This window comes from Nilaparvata lugens, chromosome 3 (assembly GCF_014356525.2).
Source record: "Nilaparvata lugens isolate BPH chromosome 3, ASM1435652v1, whole genome shotgun sequence".
Classification (NCBI taxonomy): domain Eukaryota; kingdom Metazoa; phylum Arthropoda; class Insecta; order Hemiptera; family Delphacidae; genus Nilaparvata; species Nilaparvata lugens.
In genome coordinates, this window is record NC_052506.1 from 97,293,398 (window position 1) to 97,305,874 (window position 12,477).

The following is a 12,477-nucleotide window of genomic DNA, read 5'->3' on the forward strand; positions in this document are numbered from 1 at the left end:
ATTTGGAATTAAGAAAGTTTAAAACCAAATTATGAAGGAAGGAATTGGCTCATACATGTACGGATAAGAAATACACGATTGATGCATTGCGTCGGTTGAATAAAAGCATAAGAAGATATTCCATGGTATAGAGCGTTTATGTTCCAATTTTCAATGTCAACTCGAGTAAACGTAGTTCTTTTTGGTCAAGCTATGTGATTCTGGCAGTCTGTCATACTGTGCCGTTCTTACAATCTCATCCCACCAAAACAATAATAATAGACAGTAGATGACAGGTATCGGCTTGAGTTGACAAAAATCGGCTCGAAATTTGGAACATAAACAGAGGGATATCTACTTTGATATCTTTCTCTAAGATAAAAGCTAGCAATTGCCCCAATAATTTTCAAGACTCAGTGCCAGTCACACAAAAGCAGGTTAAATTTTAATCGTGATTAATTGCACGAGAACCTATCGGAGAAGCCGTCTTATCAAAAATGCCTTCAATGATTGGTTCTCGTGAAATTAATCACGGTTAAAATTTAACCGGCTTTTGTGCAACCGGGCGTCACAGAATACATACAGAATGGCCAGATTCGTGTCCCCAAATTCCGCCATCTCAAATCAAATCAAAATCTTCATTTCGCCAAAATACAAAATCACTTGAAATACTTCAAACTATTAATACAATAATAAGTGAAATATACAGTAGATACATAATCATGGAAATGAATAATACATTTCGATTGAATAAATAGAATTGGCACAGCTAGCAAAGCGAACTTGTGCGCTAGCTGTGAGTTCATTTTTTATATATTTTTTAAAAACTTGCTTGCAAAATGATAAAACTACAAGCAATAAGATGAGTATAAAGAAAATAACAAATACAAAGGCAAAAACAAAAATAAAAATAAAATATCCCATCCGGCTACAAACCAAAATGAACTATTAATAAACGCTAATCTGACAAACAATCATTGCTCAATACCATGAGATATTATCAATGCCATAACTGATTGACAACAGTACCGTAGGCTACATCTATGAGAATAATTTTTCCATAACATTATATTATAAATTATTAAATTAAAATTAAATTATTAGAATTTGGGAAGTGTTGAATAAAAATTTTTCTTAGTCCATTCAGATACTTTTCCGAGAAGAGTTTTAGTTAATATATATTAAAGAGTTATTAATATTATTAAGAGTTTTAGTTAATTGATGAAATATATTGGAATTATATGTTAGAAAATATGTTGAAAAATAAAAAAAAATTGATATCTATCAATCTTGAAGGGTATTTCAAATAAAATAAGTACTCATCGCCAGCCCACAGGCCAATAAGGTTTTGCTGGTAATGCCAATTAATTTTTAGAAATTTAATAATATTTTTTGTACTATCGAGTGATTTTTTCATTGGCTATATAATATATTATGTATTGTTTTTGTGTACTACTTTGAGGCAATAAGTGAATTTTATTTGATTTGATGCTTTTTAGAATGCGGCAGCAGTTGAGGGCGGAGAGGACGAGGTGTCGGTTATCCCGATGCAGGAGGAGCTGGAGGTGCGTCTACAGGAGGTGGTGCCCGAATGGCCGCCGCAGGCCGCATGCCAAGAGCCGCAGCCGCACGCGACAACGCCGCAGCCGCAAGCGACCACGCTGCCGCCACAGCCGCAGCTGTCTTTGCCGCCGCTACCGCCTCGATTCGCGTCGCATGTCAAGCTCGAACTTGAAGGTGGGCGATTAGATATATCACCATAGAGAAAAGATAGCATAAGAAGATATCCCATGATAAAGGTAGTTTATGTTTCAAATTTCAAGTCGATTCAAGCAGCTTACTGTCCACTAGAGATTGTCAAAGTCATTGAACTGTTTTCAGATTGTTGGCCAAAAATTTGATATTTATTTATTTATTTGCAATACAAATGAGACTAATGTAATAACATTGGTAGATAAAATAATAAGGTAGTCCTTGTGCTATTTTTCTTCCAAATTTGTAGGTGACACAGTCCAAGATGAGGTTAGAATTTCACGTGTACAATTTTCACAAAATTCTAGTCCAAAATAAACATGAAAACTATAAATTTTGAATTTAGATGGCTTGAATTAATAAATTGATTAGAAATATTCCACTCAATTACCACTTGTAACAAATAATATTGAGTTATTTAAGAAAATTTGGAACCATTGAAGAAACACAAACTCCAAAATGAGCCTCTCAATATATTCAAGGCTAAGATATATAATTGGCTGGTACAAAACCCACTTTATAAGCTGGACGAATTCTTACTTACCACTTACTTACTCCCAGGGCCATCTATATCTAAGTTGACATTTGGCCGCACCAACAAACTGTCTCCACGTAGTTCGCTCCTCAGCATCTCTTTCTGTCGCTCCAAGTCTCTCCATGTCAGTCTTAACCTGTTGCCACCATCTCTGTCTGGGTCGCCCACGGGGTCTTCTTCCTATAGGTTTGGGTGTTGAAACTTTTTTCAGCTTTCATTGTAGAGGTCTCTGATTTCCTTATTATGTTTCCTTGCTCGTACGTGGGCCCATATATCTTTCGCAGTACTTTATTTTCAAACACTATGAGCTTTTGTTCTTCTTTCTTGGTCATTTTCCAAGTTTCAGACCCATAGAGTAACACTGAACTTATAATTGTCTTGTATAGTCTGAGCTTTTTTCTGTGAGATAGGGACTTTGAAGAAATTAGTTTTTTGCAGGCATTGGACGAATTCTATGAGAGAAAAATGAGTGCTTCTTGATTCAACTTCTTGTCGGAGATTAGAGTGTTATGAATACTATAATATCACGTAACAGTCAGTTACTGTTTATGAATTTTAATGTACATTCGTTGTCTTCGTGGCCTTCTGACAAGAAAATATTATTATTATTATCACTGCCTATTCTTACTGTTTTGGTCGGTTGAGAGTGTAAGAACGGCACAGTATGAGAGGCTACTAGTGTCACAATCCCATTACTGTCGACTACTGTCTATTATTACTGTTTTCGCCGAGTGAGAATGTAAGAACAGCACTGTATGAGTGAATACCAGCGTCATACAGCTTCACGATAAAAAACTGCTAGGACTATCGGTTTGAGTTAACAGAAGTTTGGAACATAAACGCCCTATATCATGGGATATCTTCTTATGTTAACTCTATGATAGTACTCACCTGTTTGACGTTTTTGTGAACGTTCAAACTGTTTGAAACTTGACTTTGAACTCAACGAATGTACTTTTTAAACTATGAGGGCCGGTTGCACAAAAGCTGGTTAAATTGTAATCGTGATTAATTCCACGAGAATCAATCAGTGAAGCCGTCTTATAAAAAAGACCTTCTCTGATTGGTTCTTGTCAAATTAATTAATCACGGTTAAAATTTAACCGGCTTTTGTGCAACCGGGCCTGAGTGCTCATAAATTGGGGAAGCCTGTTGGGGCTAGCTTTTATTATTTATCAGCCTTTCTTGAAGAATAATTATTTCCTAAGCAATAATTTGGCGGGATAGGATTCTGTTTTCAAAACAAAACTATTTTGAACAGGACGTGAGCTGGCATAATAATGGATTAATTGTGATTGTTATTCGATCATAATATTAGAATAGCAGCTCAATATCAGTTGTCTTGTTTTGTTTCAAATCAACAGTGTAACAATACTTATTGTGTCTTAATATTTTATCAATAGGATATTGCAGTTCTTGGCTATTTGTATACCAGTGTACATATCGTTGTACTGTATTCAGATTGGACTTGAGTTATTTAATGGTTGAAGTTGTGCTGAAAACTATTCATAGTTTGATGTTTCGCTTGTGGCAAAGTCATTTATGTGACTCTAAGATCTGTTGTAAGTTTTATTTTTTTCCAACTGCAAGGTTTTCACTACATGAATATTATATTTAACTCAAATTTTCTGATAATCTGATTATCATCAATGCAAAGTTCATTCCTTCCCCGTAAATGACATTGACTTATACAGCGAGGAAGAAAGAATCAGAAAGGATCTCTTCGCCAATGAAAGCCATATGAATAAATTATATAATTTTATTTACCAAAACTAGGGAACAGATAAGACACTAGGGTAGTGGTGGGAGTTTAGGTCTTCAAATCTTAGAACGAAATAATCATAAGCTAGCATCAAATAACTAAAGCAAATTCATCATCTCAACTTTGTTTCAAGATAATTCCAATTAATTGTTATGTGATAATAATTTTGATCTTTAATATCAATTTAGGTTAAATATCAATCTGGATTTTTGACAGTAAATTATTAGTCCAAAATGTTCTACTTATCAAATAGGGGTCACAAATAGATTCAAGATAGACGGCATAAATCTTTCACATAGATTTTACAATCCACATTTTAGTTTGTCTGAGGATGATCAAATCAAATAGATTTTTATTCACAAAAACATGATACTAATTTATAAAATTCATTTGAACATTTAACAGTGAATACTCTGATCCAATGATTTTATTTAAGCCACAGTACATCAGTACATAAGCCAGGTCACATACAACATTCATTAGAAATAAATACAATATACAATATCAGAATACAATGTCAGCTTTTAAAAAGTCCAGTGTCTAATTGTCTTTTTATGATAACAATTTTCACTATGTCCAACGTATATTAATCGTTCACAAAGTTCGACTCTCCACAAAGACATTGACAACAGGGTTAACAGCTAGATGGAAATTCGATGAGAATTACTATCCAAAAATTAGTTGCCAGCCCGGGAATCGAACCCGGTACCTCCCAATTGCTAGTCAGGAATGCTTACCCTTACACCAAACTGACAATCTCTGGATAGCAGCGCTCATTTTATACGAAGCCATAGCGGCCAACCAGTTACAGGTGGAATTAAATAGAGAATGCATTTATTCAAATGCTAATTGATATATAATTATTACAGCATTACAGGGGTGATTTACAACATTATTTAGGATTTTCGTTAAATAATAATTATATATCAATTAGCATTTGAATAATGCATTCTCTATTTAATTCCACCTGTAATGGTTGGCCGCTATGGCTTCGTATAAAATGAGCGCTGCTATCCAGAGATTGTCAGTTTGGTGTAAGGGTAAGCATTCCTGACTAGCAATTGGGAGGTACCGGGCTCGATTCCCGGGCTGGCAACTAATTTTTGGATAGTAATTCTCATCGAATTTCCATCTAGCTGTTAACCCTGTTGTCAATGTCTGCAGTAGCAGAAGACTTCGGGGTGATTTACAGCATTTATTTAGGATTTTCGTTAAATAATAATTATATATCAATTAGCATTTGAATAAATGCATTCTCTATTTAATTCCACCTGTAACTGGTTGGCCGCTATGGCTTCGTATAAAATGAGCGCTGCTATCCAGAGATTGTCAGTTTGGTGTAAGGGTAAGCATTCCTGACTAGCAATTGGGAGGTACCGGGTTCGATTCCCGGGCTGGCAACTATTTTTGGATAGTAATTCTCATCGAATTCCATCTAGCTGTTAACCCTGTTGTCAATGTCTGCAGTAGCAGAAGTCTTCGGGGTGATTTACAGCATTTATTTAGGATTTTCGTTAAATAATAATTATATATCAATTAGCATTTGAATAATGCATTCTCTATTTAATTCCACCTGTCTCCACAAAGACTTGAGTCAGTGATTGGAGAGTGACTTCTTTCAAGTTTATTGTGCTTATTTTTTCATGTTTTGTACATATAAAACTATTATAATTGAATTTATTCAATCAGCAGATCAAAGAATATAAATCGCACACAATGGCGTTTCCCCTATTTGATAAAGATCAAAGATCTTCAATAAAGTATTTGGTGGTCCAATAAGGACCAGAAGCGTTTGAAGGTACAGATACTGACTGATTTTCCCAATAGTTGCTAGGATATTTCTGTATGAAATATGACAGTTTCTGTTCTTTTGTTTATCGTTTTTTCTTCTCCTCAGCCTTTTCCCACTCAGCGTGTCGGGTCATTCACTTCCAGAAGTCTAAGGCTAGGCGCACACCAGTTAGTCAAGGCAAAACAAGACATGATCAGACACTTTTAGTCACAATACTTCACATAGTTGCTTATGAAGGTATCTTTAATTGCAATGACTAATCAGTGTGAGTTGTGATGTTATCTCGGGCCACTCCCGTGTTTCGGATGGACACGTTAAGCTGTCGGTCCCGGCTGCCTAAAAAGCAGTCGTTAGGTCATGTCAGAGGCCCTGAAATTGATCAGTTGCGACCTGAAAACTCTGACACCAGACCTGAGCCAGCCCAGGTCACTCGATATTATTATAATCAGTGTGAGTTGCGTCATAAGGAACAATGAGGAAGTATTGTGACTAAACGTGTCTGATCACGTCTTGTCTTGACTAACTGGTGTGCACCTAGCCTTAGTCATGGGCTTCGTTTGGTGTTGGTCCCTTCTCTACAAGCTCTTGGGTGATAGGCCTACTATTTTCCCATTTCTTCCTATACTCTTTCCAGACTGCCATGAGCGCTGAAAGATTAAGCCGACCCTCGCTCCCCCACGCGAAGGCACACACGCCCGGCCTACCTGCGCCATTGATATACTATGTATACTACGTAGTATACAGGTAGACAGACCGTCTCTTTACTCATACACACAAAAGGAGACTGCGCTTGTGTGTGTGTGTGTGTGTGTGTGAGTAGTAGGAGGTCGGCCTAATCCTTCAGAGCTCATGCCTATTTGGACAGAGTATAGGTCTTCCTCTCTTGCTAGTGCCTTCGATAGCTAAAGGTGCGTACAAATATATGCGCCTCCAACACGCTCCGCAATCGCTCCGATCATGAACGTTACGTGAGATGTTAGCTCTTCTCGCGTTCCTCTCTTGCTCCCCGGTCGATCATCAATCGATGTGCTCGAGTGACTTTCAATTGCGGAGCAGAGCAAAATTCTGTACACACCTTAAGTGGTCGATCTTCTATCTCACATAATCGTCCTCCCTTCTCTCCACATGTCCCCGTACCACTGCAGTCTTTTTTCTTGTGTTTTTTGACATTTTTGTAACCTTCATTCTGTTTCTTATTTGTCTTATGAATGAAATGATGTTGATGTTTTCTAATGACACATTTGTTGTGTTGCAGTGACGCTAACACCAGAGGTAGACAGCAGTCAGGTGGTGTCCAGTACCATGGAACACCACACCTCATCCTCCTCATCCTCCTCCTCTTCCTCCTCCTCCACCACTTCCTCCACCTCCACCGCCTCCTCCTCCCAGCCAATGGTGCAGCAGCAACACCACCAATCAGGTGAATAAATAAAATTAATTATTAAAATCTTTTCTTCAAAAATTGAAGACACTAGTAATCTATAATATAGGCCTAATAAAGGAAAGAGTTTGGCTTATACCATAGCCACCTCTAATACATATGTAGTGAATATTCATTGTTTAATCGATTCAGTAATACATAATTCATGAAAATAACATTATTTTTTCAAAGTACTTATATTATGTTTCTTTGATGAAAAATAGTAACTAATTTCATACCAAATAAATTATACACGTTCGATAAGCTATAATTTACAAAAGTTATTGATGCAAGCAAGCGAAGTAATATACTAATAATTTCAGAGTAGTACAGGATGATGCAGAGGAAACGCATGTTTTTCGAACCGCTAGTACTCGGCGACGTGAGGGGGTATTGCCCTGGAACGAATGTAGGCAGACGGCTCATACTATGCCATTTCAGTTGCTATGAGCGTTGGAACGTACAACATCGTGTGTTCGCTGGTAAGCAGTTTTTTAGAAGCAATGAATCTGTAGTCACAGTGCAACGCTTTTCCGTCAATAATTTAGAGTTGGGCGTCGAGGTGCAATGCCCGATCGAAATACTGTACTCCGATGGGTTGCAGCGTTTAGGAGTACTAGTTCTGTGATGAAAAAGAAACCACCTGGTCTGTGTTCAGTTCAGTTCGTACTCCTGAAAATGCAAACCGGGTCAGTGTCGTCGAGTCGATCGTCTAGGACTAGAAACAACTGCCGTCCTGACTCGGTCTACACTTTCCGGGGAACGGGAAAGACCAGGTGGTTCCTTTTTCACCACAGAACTAGTTCTCCTAAATGCTGCAACCCATCGGAGTACAGTATTTCGATCTGGCATTGCACCTCGACTCTCAACTCTAAAATATTGACGGAAAAGCGTTGCACTGTGACTACAGATTCATTGTTTCTAAAAAAAAAAAAAAAAAATGCTTAACAGCGAACACACGATGTTGTACGTTCCAACACTCCATAGCAACTGAAATGGCATAGTATGGGTCGTCTGCCAACATTCGTTCCAGGGCAATACCCTTTCTCGTTGACGAGTACTGGCTGTTCGAAAAACATGCGTTTCCTTTGCACAACCCTGTACAAGGACCTGGCCTACGATATTGCAATGTCGCAGTGTAGGCCTAGAATCTAATACATGATTGGTGAAAAAGATTTAAAAAAATACCAGCTGATATTTTTTACCAATCATGTATTAGATTCTAGGCTTACACTTGCAATATTGTAGAACAGGGCCTTTTATAAGAGGTTGCTATGCTTATACACATATGGGATAGGAAATTCACGAATGACGATGCATCATCACGTCTCAACTATTGGACTGATCAACTGGAAATTTTGCATATAGATTCTTAATTTACCGAGGATGGTTATAGGCTTATTTTCAATTCTTCAAGATTTCAGTTTACGTCGAGTTGTCAGTTTGTCAAGTTATTAATTAGATCCTTGTGGAGCACGGGTTACCTGCTAGTCTATAATATAATAAAGGAAACAACTGGCTTATACACGTATGGGATAGGAATTCACGAATGACGCATCATCATGTCTCAACTACTCAACTGATTAACTTGAAATCTTGCATATAGATTCTTAATTTACCGAGGATGGTTATAGTTCTATCTAACTTCTTCAAGATTTCAGTAGGTCAATTTTCAGTGTGTTAATAATGGAGTGATCCGTGGTCTAGTGGATAGAGTGCTTGCGTAGCAGCATAGAGATCCCGGGTTCGAACCCCTCTCATTACCAAAAGTTTTTTAACCAGATCACTCCCGTGTTATCGGATGGGCACGTTAAACTGTCGGTCCCGGCTGAAGTATGACAGTCGTAAGGCCCATTGACGGCTTAAATTATATATTCAGGCGGTGGAACATTCCCGAAAGGGAACTCCCCACCAACAAAAGCCATACGAATTTATTTATTTAGTGTGTTAATTTTATAATTACACCCTAGCGGAGCACGTTTCACCTCCTAGTATTTTATATTTTTCACAATTAATATAGTCCGCAAGTCGTCATTTCAGTGTCAAAAATTTTCAGTTCATTTGATGTGTTGTGTGTTGAAGGAGGCGGAGTAAAGATGGCGCCGCCCCCGATGCCGATAGTGATTCCGCCGACGACAATCGTTTGCCTTCCGTCGAGCACCGCCGCCCCGCCGCATCCGCCGCACCTGGCCTCCGCCCCCCCTGGCCTCGTCAGCAGCAGTGCGCTGCCTTACCTCGCCCTAGCCACCAGCACGCCTGTCCGCCCCCTGCCCTCAAAACCCAACAACAAGGTACGTCGCAAACCTACAATGTTTTCATAACTTTGTCAATACATGTTCAAAAAATCTTCAGTATAATATATATAAAATTCAGAGTATTGATGGAGGAACAACCTTAGAGCATTTGTGCATACTTCATTGATGATAATATAAAACTATACTAAACAATGAAACTCTTGAGCTATAACAATTCTATTCATGCAATCGGTTAGGATAGAGCTTACATAAGCAACAAAGGCCTGTGCGTATAAGGTCGAGTTATACCACATTTTTAAAGTGTATATTGATGCAATAGTTATTTGTATATCTAGAGTGAAAAGTACAACTTTTTCTTCCTGTGGGAAAAAGTTTGAAGCCCGAGGCGGCGAAGCCGAGGGCAACAATTTTCCTGAGGGAGAAAAAGTATTTTTCTCTCGTGATGTACACAACATTTTTCCTCCATCTACATTTTTTTATAGAAATCAAATACCAGATCAACTAGATCAACAATACCATGAAGAATCTATCCTCTAAATCTCATGGACTTATCTCTTACCGAATTTGAAATGTTCTGTCCCAAAAATTTAAACTTTAGGCGTTCATATCTCAAAAAGTATAATGATCGGAAAAAATGTTAGTAGATACAAAAGGCGGGTCCTGGGACACAAGTGTCCCAGGACCCGCCTTTATCTCAAGGTCATCCAGGCGCCTCAAGGTCATCCAGGTCAACCACCCCCAACCTCAAGGTCATCCAGGTCAACCACCCCCAACCTCAAGGTCATCTAGGTCAACCACACCCACCTCAAGGTCATCTAGGTCAACCACACCCACCTCAAGGTCATCTAGGTCAACCACACCCACCTCAAGGTCATCTAGGTCAACCACACCCACCTCAAGGTCATCTAGGTCAACCACACCCACCTCAAGGTCATCTAGGTCAACCACACCCACCTCAAGGTCATCTAGGTCAACCAGACCTACCTCAAGGTCATCCAGGTCAACCACTCTAACCTCAAAAAAAAAAAAAAAAAAAAAAAATTAAAAAAAAAATTAAAAAAAAAAAAAATTAAAAAAAAAAATTAAAAAAAAAATATTAAAAATAAATAAATAAAAAAAAAAATAAATAAATAAATATATAAAAAAATATATATATTAAAAACACATAAAATCGGGAAAAAAAGAAAAAAAAATAATTAAAAAAAAAAAAAATTAAAAAAAATTAAAAAAAAAAAAAAATTAAAAACACATAAAATCGGGAAAAAAAGAAAAAAAAATTAAAAAAAAAAGAAATTAAAAAAAAAAATTGAAAAAAAAAAAATTAAAAAAAACATAAAATCGGGAAAAAAAGAAAAAAAAATAAAAAAAAAAAATTAAAAAAAAAAAAAATTAAAAAAAAAAAAAAAAAAAAAAATTAAAAAAAAAAAAAATTAAAAACACATAAAATCGGGAAAAAAATAAATAAAAAATCGGAAATAAATGGGAAAAAAAGTTGAGAATAAATAGGAAAAAGGGAAAAAAAATTTCCTACTGATCTTGAACTGCCCGCCGGTCGCCCCCGCCGGTCACCCACCCGCCACTTGTCACCCCACCGGTCGCCCGGCCGCCGCCAGTCGGATGAAGTATCATATTCTATATAATTTAAGTCTTTAAACATAAATCCTCTATGGTGTAGTGGTTAGCAAGTCAGCTTTCTGAGTTGGAGGTTCTATGCTCGAATCCAAGGCGGTAAAGGTAAGTATTAAAGGTCAGTATCAACAGAACCAGAGGATATATTTTTTGTATGTAGTGGGTAGATTGGCCCACTACTGCTAGTCATCCCGCTGCCAGTCGTCCGGCCGCCACCGATCGCCCGGCCGCCGCCGGTCGCCCGGCCGCCGCCGGTCGCCCGGCCGCCACCGATCACCCCGTCAGTCGCCCCACCAGTCGCTCCACCATCGTCACCAGTCGCCCCACTATCACCGCCAGTCGTCCCACTATCGCCACCAGTCATACCACTATCGTCACCAGTCATCCCACCATCATCGCCAGTCGCCCCACTATTGCCGCCAGTCATCCCACCATTGTCACCAGTCGCCCCACTATCGCCGCCAGTCATCCCACCATCGTCACCAGTCGCCCCACTATCGCCGCCAGTCATCCCACCATCGTCACCAGTGGCCCCCACCATCGCCGCCAGTCATCCCACCATCGTCACCAGTCGCCCCCACTATCGCCGCCAGCCGTCCCACTATCGCCGCAAGTCGCCCCACTATTGCCACCAGTCGCCCCACTATTGCCACCAGTCGCCCCACTATCGCCACCAGTCGCCCGGCCGCCGCCGGTCGCCCCACCACCGGTCGCCCGGCCGCCGCCGGTCGCCCGGCCGCCGCCGGTCGCCCCACCACCGGTCGCCCGGCCACCGGTCGCCCCGCCAGTCGCCTCACCGGTCGTCCGACCGCCACCAACAGTCGACCTGCTGCGGCTGGCAATTGTCCCGCCGGCTGAGCATGAGCATTCTGAGCGCAGTCAGTGACACTCAGAAAATACTTATAGCTAAACTATATCTAAGGAGATGGTAGGTAATAAGTAAACAGTTTGGAATACAATTAGCTATTTATTGATTAATTCAACATCCATTTCATTGAAAAGTTTACTACAAGCAGGTATATCTCTGTTCCAAAATCCAAGTTGTTTATCATATTGAGTGTGCAGAAAAGTGATGTATCCATGATGTTTCTCCTTGGTCCATGTCGAGCAGGTGATGTCCCAGGTAGTAGACTCCTTTTCCAGCACTAGTCCTTGGCAAGTCTTCTATGTTGTCTGATAGTCTTCGGATGATATTCAGTGATACCTCTAGAACACTGTTTCAGCTAGAGACAATACCCTGTCATTGATGTTGAATCACCTCACAACCTCTTTCCTTCAGGTAATTGATGCTCCTTCGAGTCAAAAGTATAGGTGTAGTAGTATTTCTCACCACTACATCATCCTCCTTTTCCT

At 39.2% G+C, this 12,477-nt stretch overlaps 1 protein-coding gene across 3 annotated transcripts in view; it reads left to right on the forward strand.

The window, feature by feature from the left end:
• The window catches only part of LOC111053053 (polycomb protein Asx), a 59,005-nt gene that overhangs the window by 26,185 nt on the left and 20,343 nt on the right, over window positions 1–12,477 (forward strand). For all 3 annotated transcript variants that reach the window (XM_039425215.1, XM_039425217.1, XM_039425216.1), the window contains exons 10-12: window positions 1,479–1,716; window positions 7,076–7,240; window positions 9,323–9,531. In XM_039425215.1, coding sequence (XP_039281149.1) covers window positions 1,479–1,716; window positions 7,076–7,240; window positions 9,323–9,531 — 612 coding nt within the window. The remainder of the gene's footprint in view (window positions 1–1,478; window positions 1,717–7,075; window positions 7,241–9,322; window positions 9,532–12,477) is intronic.